Source organism: Anabrus simplex, chromosome 8 (assembly GCF_040414725.1).
Source record: "Anabrus simplex isolate iqAnaSimp1 chromosome 8, ASM4041472v1, whole genome shotgun sequence".
Lineage (NCBI taxonomy): Eukaryota > Metazoa > Arthropoda > Insecta > Orthoptera > Tettigoniidae > Anabrus > Anabrus simplex.
The window spans coordinates 78435761-78452770 of record NC_090272.1 but is presented as its reverse complement, the minus strand read 5'-3'; the positions used below and the strand labels follow the sequence as shown (position 1 = coordinate 78452770).

General features: G+C 38.4%; 1 protein-coding gene across 3 annotated transcripts in view; it reads right to left on the bottom strand.

Annotated features, from left to right (window-relative positions):
* The window catches only part of LOC136879138 (17-beta-hydroxysteroid dehydrogenase 13), a 42425-nt gene extending 25634 nt beyond the window's left edge, over positions 1–16791 (bottom strand). The window contains exons 1-3 of one of the 3 annotated variants that reach the window (XM_067152889.2): positions 16218–16367; positions 15827–15946; positions 570–728 (exon numbers count right to left, since the gene is read on the bottom strand). In XM_067152889.2, the coding sequence (XP_067008990.1) occupies positions 570–728; positions 15827–15829 (162 nt within the window). In that variant the 5' untranslated portion in view covers positions 15830–15946; positions 16218–16367. Of the gene's footprint in view, positions 1–569; positions 729–15826; positions 15947–16217; positions 16368–16642 lie in introns of those variants that run through there. The other 2 variants (XM_067152891.2, XM_068229008.1) reach the window with 2 other exon arrangements.
* Between the last annotated feature and the right edge of the window lie 219 nt (positions 16792–17010).

Here is a 17010-nt window from a genome sequence, read left to right as displayed (position 1 = left end):
CAAAACATTAGCATAGGAAAAGGATCTCAACTAAATTTGTTCTGATGGACTGTATATCAATATGTGGCTGGAAGGCGTGACCAGTCTTAAGGGAAATAATGGGTAGGAAGAGCACTGTTACATTCACGGATTTGGAATAGGAGCGACAACATTTTTAAAAAAGCTCTTCAGATTTTACTGAAGTTCAAGGGAAAGAGAGTGAGAGGGTCCTAGAACAAGGTGAATTGATTCAAAAATAAGGATGGCAAGAAGAAGCAGCCTGGGCTGGAACAAAATGGTGGAAGGAGACAGGAATGTGGAGAAGTGCCATAAACGCCCTGCTGTATAAGAGGAAAGGATGATGATAATGATCCTTTTAAAGTTCCTATCTTACAATATAAAACTCAATTTGTCACTTGCTTGTCCCTATCTATTGCTTGAATCTACAAGTGCTAGATGACAAAAATGGTCTATGAATAGTCATTAAATAGCCAACAAAATAGGCTAGTTTTTGCCAAAAGTGATTTTTTCTTTAAAAAAAAAAATGGCAAATTCTTACTTTATCAAGAACAATTGGTGGAGAATCTTACCAAGACAATTTCTCCATCTACTGGTTTCTCCTTGGGAGGCTTGATGAACTGGAAAAATGATTCAAAAATGGCCCACAGACAGCCAACAATGACATACACCAGATCCCAACACAACACCAGAAATGAGTACAGTCTCAGCAACATGATGATGGCTCCTTCCTGCAATGACAGTGCACATGGGAAGATAGAATGTGTTTGGCTGCATAGTCACTCGCAATTAAATAATATGGCATCTCACAATAATGAGGACAAAATAATGTTCTCTCTCCAGTTAGGACTATGAGATAAGCATCTTGCCAGGTTTTGAAGGGGTCATTTAATTGAATTTATAATTAACTTTTTATTTAATTACTTCAATTGGTTGGTGATATAGCGGCCCAAAAGATATGAAGGAATTTATTCTTTCTACTTGATTACCGTTGATTTACAGACTAGTATTTGGGTGTAGCTCACAACAGGAGACGATAAATGCAAAAATCATTATTATTATTATTATTTTTTCTAGTGGTTTTACATCACACTAATGCTTAGAAGGTTTTTGGTAATGGAAAGATGCGAAAGAACTAGCAATGGGAAGGTAGTGGTTGTGGACTTAATTAACCCTCTTACAGTTGCTGTGAATGATCCTAAAAAGAAAAAAAAAAAAATCACAAAACTTGCCTGTGTCGCTCTGAGCACCTCAGTTTTTTAATTGTAGTGGGCCTTATCTACCAAAAATGGTATCATACTTCATAATCATTGACAGATGTTCAAGCAACCATGTGCTGATGACTTTCTTTCCTTTTATTTTCAATATATATTGCGAGTAAATTGTTTATTCGTGGATTTGTTTTCACTCGCCACAGAGGCAAGCATGGCATCCAAGAGTAGAAACCACTCATTTGCTTTTTTTATTTCAGCATCCCTATACTTTTTCTAAAAAGTGTATCATATGTTTCTTAAATAACGTGTTTGCAAATTTCAGTACTCATTTTCATCATTCCTTTGGCTTCCTAGGCTCAAAATTAGTCACATTTGAATTTTTTTTCATAATTAGAAGTCTGCAGTAATTATTTCTTTAATTCATTAATAAATATTATATTGTTGTAAAAACTTACAGAAGGTTAGGCGATCATGTTCTTCACTTTCTGGAAAAGTTTCAGTTTGAAAATTCTAAACAGAGGAATTTCAACCTTTTGCCTGCTTTGCCTGAAAGCCTGCATTCATCATAAACACATTTTTCTTTTGCTAATGGTTTAACGCCACATTAATACATCGAAAGTTTTCAGCGAGGCAAGGATTAGGAAGGTAGCAGCCACGGCTTTAATTAAGGTATTAAGGTACAGTCCCAGCATTTGCCTGGTGTAAAATTTGGAAATCACAGAAAACCATCTTCAGGGCTGCCAACAGTGGGATTGAACCCAAACCACACAGCCAACTCGCTCAGTAAATGATTGGTAAAATTAGATATGCTGAGACACTGTTACGTTAAGTGATAAAACTGAAGACCTCCAGTACTCTTTGAATTGAGTGAATAAAGCAGAATCAAAGATGGGTTTAAACACTAAATCATCAAAAACAAAATTCACTATCTTCAGACGTGAGCAACTTCTGGATGCCAGTCAATATATCAACAGCCATCAAATAGAAAGACTTAATTCCTTCAAATATTGGGCTGCTACATCACCAACCAACTGGATTCTGACAAAGAAATTAAACAAAGAATAGAGATAGTAGGAACAAATTTTCTTAAAATAAAACCAGTGTTTGTAATATAAAATCTAAATTTGAAGCTGAGATAAACAATGCTTAAGTGTTACATCTAGTCAGTGGTGTTATATACACAGTTCAAAAAATTTTCGGGGAACATGTTTTGTAACGTCTGGTATGTGAACATTAATTTCGTAGATGGTTGTACAGCATACCTTGAGACCTTAGCTACTCAGGGTATGTCAAATCAAAGTCATACTCCATCTGTAGGCTTAGCCATGCATTGAACTGTCAGGTGACCCCTCAAAACAAAGTGAATAGCTGTGCGTCCATGTGTCGTTGTGAGGTACACAGACTACTGCGGTCATTTGAGCATAGACCAGCACATCTCATGAGACATCTTAACAAGGTTCAAGTTGCAAGGGCTGTCACTTTGATCCAGAAAGGATGGACTTTCCTCGTGTTGCTGTGGATCTCAATGTCTCTCCATCAGTTATTCACCGCTTGTGGAATCGCTGCAGTGAGACAGGCCAGTTCACAAGGAGGGTTGGACACGGTCGTGGACGTATGACAACCCCACAGGATGACTGATATCTGACCATCTGTGCATTGAGGGGTCGTTCAGCAACAAGACCTCAGGAGGGTCACTGGAGTCACGGTGTCTGACCAGACAGTAAGGAACAGGTTAAGAAACGTGTCCTTACAACCCAGATGTCTTGTTTGAGTGCCCTGTTTAACACAGCAACATTGTGCAGCTCGCCTTCTGTTTGCTCGTACCCACGTCAACTGGCAACTTCGCCAATGGAGAACTGTGTTGTTCACAGACGAGTTCAGATTTCCCCTGACACAGCGTGATGGATGTCAAAGTGTATGGAGATGCCGTTGATGAGCAGTACATGCCAAATGTTGTCAAGAAAGGCAAGCAATTCGGACAAGGTTCTGTGATGGTGTGGGGTGGCATCAGTACTGAAGGCCGTATGGATCTTGTCGTCGTCCGTACCGCTGTGAGGTACATCGAGCAGATACTGCTACAGCATGAGTTGGTTGCTGCATATGGTGTTGGCCCTGAATTCCTACTCATGGACAACAATGCCACGGCTCATGTAGCATTGCGAGAAGTGGACATTCAAGAGATGGAATGGCCAGCAGCGAATCCTGACCTTAAACCCATTGATCATGTGTGGGATAGGCTTGACAGAAGTGTTCGTGGGCGTCCTGTTCCACCACAGACTTTCCAAAACCTCGCATAGGCTCTCATTGAAGAATGGGAAGTGATAGAGCAACGTGACCCCTGTCGACTTACACGGAACATGCCACGTAGGTGCCAAGGTGTGATAAATGCTTGTGGAATACACCATACTGAAGCTCTCCAACTATGATAAAAATCCACCCTGGAGGATTGTTATCACTTTGTTTTCGCCCCTATTTGGACATTTCCGTTTGTGTTCTGAAAATGAACCATGAATTCATTGATGTTATTTTGTATACTTTAATGGTAAAGAATAAAGGTTTACAGTAGTTGGTAATATACCTGGGTGTGGGGTATTGTTTTGTGGAGCATACAAATACATGTTCCCCTATTTTTTTTTTTGTGTGTAGGTGTAAAGCCTGGACACTAAAAGCAGCAACAATCAATTGAAATGTGGCTTCAAAGGAGAATGCTTTGAATTCCCTGGAGAGCTAATGAGAGCCAATGTTGGATAAAAACTTCTAACAACTGTAAAATATACTAAGGGCTAATCAGTACTAATTTCCGAAGTTATTTTATTTTTGAAATACTTCGTCTCATGCAGAGGCTGCCTTGCGACAAAATATACTTTTACATTTATTTTTAGAAGAGAAACAGATAAACTGTACTTGAGAAATGTTGAAGGTAACCTAATTGTAACAGTGATTTCTTAGAATTATCAGTGAGCCCCTTAAGGCTATGATGGCAATCTCCCGTAACGTTGTAACTGGCAGAGACATCTGTTTCCAGAAATTAGCGGCAAAAGCAGGAATCATTCCCCTTGCTCCAATCATCAGACCTACTATGTCGATTTCCTCTATCTGGTATTTCTCCCTGTAGTAAGGAATTGTTCGTAAGTAAATATTCCTTTTTTGATATAATTTCTCTCTTGTGCAGCTTTGTCCTAAGTGGTCAAAAATTGACAATGATACCATTCATTACATCTGATATGGGATCATGGATATGTCAAAATGTCATGAACATTTTTCATTTTCAGACAATTCCTCAGCGGTTCTCCTTCCAGCGACATGGCTTTCAAAGCAAATTGTGGGGTCGATGATGTAACCTCTCTTCTTATTCTTGAAAGCAATGATGTCAATCCTTCCGTTGTGCGCTAAGCCATGAACCTCTTCAAATACCTGGAAACCATGGTCTTTTAGTGTTGCCGCAATTAAAGAGCAAATAGAAGGCTGTAGAGGTGTTGGAAGAAGATGAACATCCTGGCTAGGAAACATTCAAGACTTGAAGGGTATATGAAAACCTCAGAAGCTATTCCACCTTGCAGGAAACACAGACAAATATGCCAGATCGATAGGCATTTTCAGGGGATGTGATATGACGCATACAAGAAAGATTCTTAATTTAATTTTTGATCAATTGTAATTATACATTTCCCTCACAATAAACAAATATATGGCACACCCAGCCTATTAACCCATTTATTTAAGTGCCCAATAAAAGTTACAGTTTTTGGTATTACTTTCTACTGCTTTGGTTATAAAGAGTCCATGCACTTGTTTGCTTCTGCACAGCAGCTTGCAAGGATGGGCAAATACGCAAAAGATACAGCAGTCCTAGTACATTCAAATTTATAAGTAAAAAAATTATATTTAATTTTAGAGAAAACTTATTTTTGATATAATTTCTCTCTTGTGCAGCTTTGTCCTAAGTGGTCAAAAATTGACAATGATACCATTCATTACATCTGATATGGGATCATGGATATGTCAAAATGTCATGAACATTTTTCATTTTCAGACAATTCCTCAGCGGTTCTCCTTCCAGCTCTAGGTCTAAGATTAAATGACTGGACAAGCTGCGATTTTTTTAAAAAATTTGGGTTTGGCGCACTGACACAGATAGGTCTTATGGCGATGGCAGAATAGGAAAGGGCTAAGAGTGGGAAGGAAGTGGCTGTGGCCTTAATTAAGGTACAGCCCCAGCATTTCCATGGTGTGAAAATGGGAAACTACGGTAAACCATTTTCAGGGCTGCCGACAGTGGGGTTCGAACCCACTATCTCCTGGATGCAAGCTCACACTTGCGTGCCCCTAACCGCACGGCCAACTCATTCCGTAGCTGGGAATCTGATGCAGTCTTCCTGTACGAGAGGTGGCCACATTAATGATAAATGGAAGAAATTCTCAAAATGTGTTCCTTTACAGAAGGGATAATTTATCATTTTTCAAAATAAACATTAAACATGTGTACTTGTGATAGAAAACCATACCCGGGCGACTGGAGTGGGACACTGATGATGATGATGATGATGATGATGATGATGATTATGACTTGTGAAAGACACTGAGCTTCTAAAAATTGTTTACTTGGTTGCCAATGCTCTCTTTGCTTAGAAGTTCCCTTATTTTTGAAGTAATTACACCAGTGCCCTGTTATAACATTATGTATCTGTTCTCCAATGTCATGTAACAGCTATTATGGACATTTTTCAAAGGACCTCTTACAAATATAATAATGTAATACAGAGAGCAAAATTTTTAGTTTTAATACTATAAAATATTGAGTCTCTTCACCAATGATGACAGGGAACAGCAGGGATTTCTTATTGGTTTATGTTCCTATTATTGTGGTCTGGTATTTGAAATCTTGTTTTCGGCATTTGGAAATGTTTGAATCTTTTGTCAATGGCACTTATTGCAAGTTCATTGTTCAGTGAAGTCAATAATTATTGAATTCCATGTTATTTTGTTTCATAATATACTATAGCAATTATGTAACTACCATGGAGAAGAAACAAGTAGGTGCTAAAGTATTTTAAGATTTTATTTCATAGTAATATTTCAGCATGCCATTTAATATATATTTTTTCTGGCATAGATGAAAATGAATGAAGGAAGGGGAAAAATATATCTTATAACTTCTATCATATTTGTGAGGAATAAACTTTGTAAAATTCTTTACAGACTCCTGCTTTCTGACTTCAGATTTCATGTTCTGATGTAAGACATTTCATAACAATACATGTCTTGTCACAAAACTGATGGACTGAAAACTCCCAAGTACTGGGGTACAAACATGATTTTTTTTTTTAGCTATTTGCTTTACGTCACACCGACACAGATATGTCTTATGGCGACGATGGGATAGGAAAGGCCTAGGAAGTGGAAGGAAGCGGCCGTGGCCTTAATTAAGGTACAGCCCCGGCATTTGCCTGGTGTGAAAATGGGAAACCACGGAAAACCATCTTCAGGGCTGCCGACAGTGGGGTTCGAACCCACTATCTCCCGATTACCGGATACTGGCCGCACTTAAGCGATTGCAGCTATCAAGCTCGGTACAAGCATGATCAAAAGGGAGGAGCACTTTTCTTGACTAGTTAATACATGGAGCTTTATCTATACTTTGCCCACAAGAGGGTCCACTTCTATACTTTCAGAATGAGTTTAAATTACAACAGTCTACAAATTGTCAAAAAAAGCCATGTGTCACTTTCCTAACATTATAGTACTTCCTATGATTATTGGACAAATGTATATAATACAGCAAGAGAATAAATATTTTATTAAGTTCTACACAGTTTGACAATGTTTCTTCCACAAAAGAGTCTGCTAACTTTTTGTATCAAAACTGGAATGCTGCTTTTTTCCCGAATACACAAATGACTTCATGCAGCATTTAAAATAAAAAAGAGAATATTTTAGAGATATGCTAGCAATGGTTGGAATGGCAAAGATTAATAATACTGACATCACTGTCAGAAATTAAGAATGAAGATGATTTGAATCCATCTTGCTTGATGAATGGTTGCATCTGACTTACTCAATGTTACACTGCTTAAAAGTAGGGCCTGGGTTTTCCAATAGGCCTCATAGGCCTGAGCCTTGGGTGGCAATTCAGCAGGGGCACAATGTTTTTCCTTCCTTTCAGGAATAGCTATCTTAATTTTTGGAATGTCTCTTATTTCCTTTTTCTTCTTTTTTAGAATTGGCTTTACGTCACACCGACACAGACAAGTCTTATGGCAACGATGGGACAGGAAAGGGCTAGGAGCGGGAAGGAAGCGGCCATGGCCTTAATTAAGGTACAGCCCCAGCATTTGCCTGGTGTGAAAATGGGAAACCACGGAAAACCATTTTCAGGGCTGCCGACAGTGGGGTTCGAACCCACTCTCTCCTAGGTGCAAGCTCACAGCTGCGCACCCCTAAATGCACTGCCAACTCGCCCGGTCCTCTTATTTCTGAACATACAAATGACTTCATACAGCATTAGAAACATCACAAAGAATATTTCTTAAAGAGATATCTTAGCAGTCCTTAGAATAGCAAAGATTAATAATACAGTATTAATTACAGACATTGTTGCCAGAAATTAAAACGATCTTGACTCCTACCTTGCATGATGAAAATTTGCATCTGAAATTTTACCTGCAACTTCTAACATGGGGCCAAAATATGGGTGCAAATTTGTTATATCTATCTCAGTTTTTTTTTTTTTTTTTGCAGGGTGGTCCTTAGAGGGCTCAATACACTGACCACCAACTACTCAGCGGAACAAACTTGTGGTGTGTAGTAACTTATCTGAGATTATCAAGTGGTGAATAACAACTTATCTGAGATTATCAATGTATCACATTTTTGGCTTTTGGCACTCTTCAATGCTGAAGGAAGGTTGATGCAAAATGAACTGGATGACTTGATAGATCACTTTACTTGTCGTAAAATAAGTAGGAGGTTGTTTAAAAAAAAAGTTAGTTTTTAAATTATATAATTTATATTGTTTATAATGGCAGTCGCTAGGACCGCCACCAACTGGGCGATCCTTTATTAACGAGGTATGCCAACAGAGTGCGCAGAAATGCACACTCGTTTCAATTCAAACGACACAAATCTCCAATTATTTGCCAACGAAATCCAAGTTCTTTAATAACGTCACAATACTATATAGTCCATTAATAGCTTAAGTAAGATAGTAAGCATAGAGTGAAGGTATATTATCTATTTTTATTTTTGTTATTACTTACTTGCATATAAATAGACACATTATTTTATTGTTTAATGCAAAAACATGTTAGTTCAATGCTAAATTAAGCATAACATGAATGGACTCAACTTTGATTTCTATGATTGAAGGCAATAGACAGATAATGAGGATTGCTGTATTTTAGTAGAAGTATCTTAGATTATCAGTGGACTGGTCATTGAATTAATAGCTCCGCCTGTAAAATGTATGGATAGTGTCAGGCACCGTAGTTGACAGTTGAGGTTCAAATCCATGTCGCTACCTTTTTTTATGTGTTGAACATTGTTGTTATTATTATGTTTGGCACTGCTAGTCATTGCATGATGCCTCGAAATTGGTGGCTAACTGACGCACAGTGGAATAAGAATATCTCACCGTAATGAGTGAACGACTGCTGACAATATTTTTACAGCAGCCGGAACATATATTTTTATGTGGAAACTGAACCACTAGCGAGCATTTCTAGTAACTCATATAAAGGCCTTTGGTTTGGATTACCACTTGAAGCCTGTGAAGAACAGAAGTCATGAGACGAGGAATATAATGCTCACTTTTGGTAATCTCCTCCCAACCATCAAGGGCTAGATCCTAAATGCCACCTTGACATCTCGGGGTGGCGTCAGGCCAGTTTTACCTTATTCTGTCTCAGTGCGCATGTTTTTGATTAGAATAGGTGAAGCATTACCTGATCCTGTAACAAATAAGAGGGGAAGGGGCGGGGGGGGGGGGGGGAGACTGCAATACAGTATTATTGGACCCTAAGTTTTTTTTTGTACATACTGTAAATGATAAGAGTAAAGAACTAGTCACAAATAGGGCTTTTTGCAGATGACGTTATACTGTACAGAGCAGTAAGTAAGTAACAGGATTGTGAGCAACTTCAAAAAGACCTCAACAATGTTGTGAGATGCACAGCTGACAATGGTATGCTGGTAAACAGGGTGAAAAGTCAGGTTGTAAGTTTCACCAAGATGAAAAGTCCCCTCAGTTTTCATTACTGTGTTGACAAGGTGAAAGTAACTCAGGGAAACACTGTGAGCACCTACAACAAAGGTTACAGATCTCTTCATTTAGTTATGGAGGTATTCAGGGGTTCTAGTAAGGTTGTAAAGGAGAGGGCATGTAAGTCTCTGGCAAGTCCCCAATTAGAGTATGATTCCAGTGTATGGGATTCTCACTAGGATTACTTGATTCAAGAATTGGAATGGGAAAAGATACAAAGGAAAGTAGTATGATTTGTTCTGGGTGATTTCTGACAGAAGAGCAGTGTTATAAAAATGCTTGGGAGTAAGGAGACGAACAATGAGACTAACCTGCATGTTCCTAGCTCTCACGAAGAGATGGCGTGGAATGACAATAGTAGACGAATATACCAAGTGAGTGGTTGTGTGGTTTGGACCACATAACTGTCAGCTTCACCGAGCTCGACAGCTGCAGTCGCTTAAGCGAGGCCAGTATTCAGGAGATAGTGAGTTCGAACCCCACTGTCGGCAGCCCTGAAGATGTTTTTCTGTGATTTCCCATTTTCACACCAGGCAAATGCTGGGGCTGTACCTTAATTAAGGCCATGGCCGCGTCCTTCTCAGTCCTAGTCCTTTCCTGTCCGTTCGTCGCCATAAGACCTATTTGTGTTGGTGCGACGTAAAGCAACTTATACAAAATAAAAATAAGGTCATGGTTGCTTCCTTCTTACTCCTAGCCCATCGTCGCCGTAAGACCTATCTGTGTCAGGTCAATGTAAAGCAAATTGTAAAAAAATAAAAATATAGTAGACGAACAAACTTTAGTAGAGATTTTAAAAGTAGGGAGGTCATAATATGAACATAAATTTGGATTTTAAGGGAATAAATTGGGGCAAATATTCATTTGTAGGAAGAGGAATTGGAATAATTTACCAAGAGAAATGTTTGATAAATTTCCAACTTTGCCATTTAAGAAGACTAGATAAACAACTGATAGGAAATCTGTCACCTGTACTACAACCCTAAATGCAGATCAGTATGATTGATTGGAATGTTGGATGCCCTCATGTATTATACAGGTTTTAAGTCATAGTCCTCTTCTCAACTTCTAAGAATGCAACAAACTTTCTACGTACACTAACAAAAATGTGACAACCACTTGAGAAAATATTTCTTCTTCTCTTGATCCACACTAACCATGTAGTACCTTGAAGAACACTTAATCCTCCCTCAATGTACCATACAAATAGCAACTTTCTGAGAGTTCAGTGGCATCAGTCAAGGCCAACCCTTCATTGTGTTCTACTGTTACTTCATTACTATCTGGAGTCTGGACTTCCCAGATAACAGTCAATAGTCAGCTCATTCCAAGAAAAGTGGAACAACAACATTAGCATGTTGCTACCAGTTTAATAACTAGTCTAGGGTTGGTGAACATGTAAATTAATGGATACATTCTTAATCGGAAATAAAAGAGAATGGAGTCTTGATGATGAGGGTATTTAGGGGTTGCCGTAGGGATGTAAAGGAGATGGCATATAAGTCTGGTAAGACCCCAACTAGAGTATGGTTCCAGTGTATGGGACCTTCATCAGGATTACTTGATTCAAGAACTGAAAAAGTCCAAAGAAAAGCAGCTTGATTTGTTCTGACCTTCTCATGCAGCCAACACTGCTAGTCGCCTTTCTACCATTCTAAGGGACTTCAATACGCGATACATTGCAGTTCATATTACATCCGATATCTTGTTCAACTCCCCCTTATTGACTTCATCAGAAGATATAGTACAAGTTTACGACATACAATTATGACTAGTCCACAAAAGATTGGAGAAAATGAATCAATTCCTTATATGTTGATGCTTTGGCAAGTGCCATTAGGCTGTTCATAACACGTATACTCGCTGCTCAACCACCTATTCTACTATGAAACACTATGTACCTGACTCTCATTCTTAATTATTACTGGGATGAGATTTTAATATATTGGAAATTTTTAATTAATCCACCCATCATTGGAAAATACTATTGGAATTCAAGAGGACAAACTGGGGCAAATATTCATTTGTAGGAAGGGGATTTAGGGAATACAGTTTCTTACCAAGGGAGATGTTCAATAAATTTCCAATTTCTTTGAAATCATTTAAGAAAAGGCTAGGAAAACAACAGATAGGGAATTTGCCACCTGGGCGAATGCTCTAAATGCAGATCAGTAGTGACTGACTGAATGGAAGTGAAACTTAATTGTGAAATATCTAGGCAATTAAGTTAATTAATAGAAAAGTGCCCCATGGTGTAGGGGTAGCGTGCCTGCCTCTTACCCTATGGCCACGGGTTTGATTCCCGGCCAGGATTTGAGGAGCTATCTGACGGTGGGATAGTGGCCCCGGTCTAGAAAGCCAAGAATAATGGCCGAGAGGATTCGCTGTGCTGACCACACGACACCTCGTAATCTGCAGGCCTTCGGGCTGAGCAGCAGTCGCTTGGCAGGTCAAGGCCCTTCCGGGGTGTAGTGCCATGGGGTTCATTTAGTTAATAGAAAAGTGCAAATATATAAGCGGTGTATGTTCAGAATTAAAGTGATAGCACTTCATTATTTGTGGGTATTATGTGTGAAAAAGCACAAAAAGAACAGCTTGGCACATCATCAGTAACTCTGAAAGTAATAAAATTCCAAGAAGAAAATTACATAACTTCTATTTCTGCAAACGTAACTCATTTTTATCTTTCTGTATGAAGATTTGGTATGCTGCACAAGCTTTTTGCATTTTGTATGAATACAATCATCTTTCTCTACTTTGCACAACTTGAGAGCCTGATTCTAGATCTGCTGTTAAAAATAGGAGGAAGTTTTCTTCCAATAGCAACAAGAGTCAGTCACAACATCGAACTACATGTAACATCTCTCTAGTTAGTACACAGAGCTGGCTTATGACAGTCAAAGTACCTTCAAAACCTACACAGGATCTATTCAAGTGTGTTTTAATTCTATGAATTTCAACAAACTGGAGTTATTACTAATTATGAGACTGCTAAATCACAACCAGTTCAATAGATATGATACTGTAAGGCTTTTGGGAGTTCTCTGCGAAACGTAAAAAATTTCACCTTATTTTCTTGACACGGCATAAGCCCAAAAGCCCATACAGTATCATGTCTATAAGTACGGGCCGTGAAAGCATCAATGGCAACCAGTTCAATAGTTTGTCAGTTATTAATAAAAAGAAAGAAATTGTGTTTAAGTGTTTTTACATCATAATGACGCACTTTAGGTTAGAGATATAGAGAGTGGAAGAAATATTTGCATACAGCTTCATCTTCAAGGATATGTTATGCCTGAAGACTGTGGAAGTCTAGAATTTAATGCTACTGTCTTCTGTTGCAAATGAACAAGAAATCTATTGGTTGCAAATTCTGCAAAGAGCAAGTCTAGAGAACAAATACACAACATGACAGATCAAAAAAGTATCTGCACAGTCACACTCACAATGGATAACACAAATTTTGATTGGTTAATTCTCCAGCCAACATAACTCATTAGTACCATAGAGGAAGGTTGACAACACAGCACATTGGTTAGTTAGTAATTACTTATCGAGTAACACGAGGCCACAACATGATAGATACAGCAGTCTATATTGAGCAGGATAGTTTCTCTACATTCACAAGGTAAGAGTTATACACTGGACAGATTCCTTCACCTTCTCTATGGTATGTTATGCAATCATCAGATACAAGACAAGATCTACAGACAATTAACTGCGAACAGGCAGACCAAAAGCCTTGACATGTAGAGAGGCGTCAAATAATCCACTCTGCCATTTAGGAGCCATTCCAGTGTGCTGCATCCTTAGCTATGGACATTGCTAATCTAAGTGAGACTAATACAAAGAAACACTTGGAGTTTGCCAAAGCCTACAAAGGTAAGCCAATGGAATTTTGGAACCAATGCCAGCAAGTAACTTATAATTTATTTGGCTGTGATGGATGATTGTTCATGTGGCAGAGTTACAACCAAGAACTGAGAAAAGAAAACCTTAACGTCACAGATAGCATCTTCTGGGGAGGAAAACATGGCATTTATAGCCTAGATGGAACCAGGAATGTCAGAATCAGAGTGAGGTGTTGTAGCACAATATACCATCCAGCACTGAGAAATTGGGTTTTAGTGAGAACTACTATTCCCAACAAGACAAGACCCAAAGCTCATTGCATGATAACAAAGATGATTGATTGATTGATTGGTTGACTGATTGACGACTGACTGATCTGCTGGTTTACACTGGCTGTAAAGACTATTTAGATGTATTTGGATAGAAATATCTGTGCCAGAATACTGAAGTAAGAGAATAATAATACCAATATACCTATCAATGCAATAATTATTGAGGAATCATTTTCATACCACAAATAAAATTTAGAATTAAAGAGGACAAATTGGGAAAATATTAATTTATAGGAAGATAAATTAAAGACTGGAATAATTTACTATCGAGATGTTCAAAAAATTTTCAACATTTTAAAAACCATTTAACCCTGGAGTGGTCGCACGGGTCTGCGAGACCCAGGCGGACATACTTATTGGTGTTCCTGTTGTTGGAATGCACCGAACACTTCTGCCTCCCTGGTAGCTTCTTGGCTCCCGACCTTCAACCGAACACAGTAGCCTGCTCTCAGTTGCCTTGGAAACTTTGAGCGTACAGGCTGTTTAGGGTCTCGCAGACCCAGTGTGACTGTTAACGTTAGTCTTTGTTGTCAAACTTTGCATTGTTAGTTTAGTACACTTTTTCATCTGTGTAAGAATGGATGAAGCAAATTCTGGGTATAACTACCCTGTGCAAGCACCTGCCACAGAAGTTCCCAGGAAAAGAGATGTCATTTCTGCACAAAAAACAAAGTCAGGAAGACATCCTTCATCTGTCCCAAGTGCCAAAATTTCATTTGTGGAGAACTTGGACAAATAGGTTGCAGGATGTGCACAGAAATTGATTAAAGTGATGTTCTGCTGTAGGCCTACTTGCATGTGTTTCTAAAACTAATTTGATTTCTATTTTAGGAATTATGACACATAATTCACACATTCCTAAAAAAAGCCATATTTTTGTACCAATAGTTCAAGTGTGAAATTCTCAAAAATGTTTTACAGTATTAAGACTGTGTGGAAAATAGATGAAACTGTTGCTTTGTGCATGTAAATGCAGGAAAAAGTGAAAAAAATGTATTTAAATTACATTTTACTCTTACCATATTTTTGTACCAATAGTTCAAGTGTGAAATTCTCAAAAATAAGTTTTATTAAGACTGTGTGGAAAATAGATGAAAGTGTTGCTTTGTGCATGTAAATGCAGAAAAAAGTGAAAAAATGTATTTAAATTACATTTTACTCTTACCATGTTTTACCTTTCACAAGTTAACATAAAACAATCAGTTTCTTGGTGTAATTATAAAAATACACTTTTTGGTTAAGAAACAGGATAGTTAAATATTGTAGTCATATAAACTGCATTAAAATAAACTAAACAATGTCTTATAATAATGTAATTGGAAATAAAGTATAAAAATCTAATAGTAAAATGCTGAGAAAAATGGGTCTGAGAGACCCAGTGCGACCATTAATATTGACAAAACCCATGCACCACTCCAGGGTTAAGAAAAGACTAAGTAAAACTACTAATAGAGAACCCACCACCTGGTGACAGCCCTAAATGCAGATCAGTGATGACTTATTGATGTGGTTGTCTCTAACACACTGAACAGATTTGTAAGCCCACACCAATAATTCAATGTCAATATAATCGAGAATTTGTAGGTTTTTTTTTTTTTTTTTTGCTAGTTGCTTTACGTCGCATCAACACAGATAGGTCTTATGGCGACGATGGGACAGGAAAGGGCTAGGAGTGGGAAGGAAGCGGCCGTGGCCTTAATTAAGGCACAGCCCCAGCATTCGCCTGGCATGGAAATGGGAAACCACGGAAAACCATCTTCAGGGCTGCCGATAGTGGGGTTCGAACCTACTATCTCCCGAATACTGGATACTGGCTGCACTTAAGCGACTGCAGCTATCGAGCTCGGTTTTGTAGTATTTGTAGGGCAAAAAAGTTGGGAAACACTGCAAGGCAGACCTTGAGAAAGCCCTTACACTAGAACGATTTAAAATATATATTGACAAAGACAATGAAAATGAAGTTCATTGACTCCATGCCTCAAAGGCTACAAGCCCATTATTGATGCAAAGGGAAAACATACCAAGTATTAAAGTTGACTAGGTGAGTCCTTCTAATTTACCCCAGTGAGTGTGCAAATACTTTTTTCACATCAAGAGAGTGAAGTTACCTGCATTTTCTTTTATCATGTGACAGCACATAGTTATTATAGGGACACATCTTTAAGTTTAGTTACCATTTGTTCTTGCAACTACTTTGATAACTGTTTCCTCAAATACTTCAGGAATAATCGAAGAACACTGGTGTTTGTAAATTGGCCTACTTCGTTTACTCTGTATTTGTTTTGAATGTTCACCTGGAAAGAAAGTCGACATGGCTTAAACATAAGATGCAAGGTTGAGAAAAAATCCAATTATGACTTAAAAAAGAAAGAAATAGTACAAGCAAGTTCCTCTTTGCGTGAAACATTCACAAAAAACTCTATATATAACCTACCTGTGAGTTTTTGGTAACAAAAACAGAGAACTGCTTGACAGTTTCACGTCAAAGTACAATTATGTCAAATCAAAGGTTGCCACTAAATAAGCATCATAACTAAGTATTCCTTAGGAAGATTACAAACTTACTTAGACATATTTTCACAATTCATTACCACGATGCTTCGTTACTGGATCAACGTTCTTTAGATATCATAAGTAGAGTCTATTCTGATCCTCAACCCCGACAAGCTACGGCAATTAAAAAAAACTAATCAGTTATTATTCGTACGTTCCTAACATTCCTCCGAATTCAATTAATGTAGCTGGACGCAAAGACACACAGTTCACCGGCTCTATCTAACGACGACCCCAAACAAGCCTAAAGGTGTACCGTTAGACGAAGGTCAATAGGTCAAGATCCAGGGTAATGACATACACAATGAGCACCAACGAGGAAGGAATGGAAAACTCTGTTGATAGTTGAATCGGTAATTTATTAGGTTATGGCAACTATCCAAGCATTTATTCAACAAAAATAGGAGGTAATTCTTAATGTTCAGTTTTGTACTCACTGCGATAGTTTTATTCAACAGTCTTTAACTGTACCAATTCGATTTCGTGCAACGAGCCGCATCAGCATTAAAAGCCACTTGTTGCAAACCAGCTGTCAGAGATAAACAACCGGCGCAGTGGGATCTGCGCATTGCAAACAAACTTCAAAACCAAGAGCAAGATCAAACCAGACGTGTGTATAGCCACGGCAAAGAGAATGCGTATTGCGTAAGAGGCGACTCTCAAGATTATTTTTCACTTCTGTACCATTGCCTACGAGATACACAAGGCCGGGAAATACAGCACACTAGACTCGTCCTCACCGCCGTCTAGGATCGAGACGGCGGTGCTCGTCCTCGAGATACTTCCGGCAAGTGTCGCTAGAGTT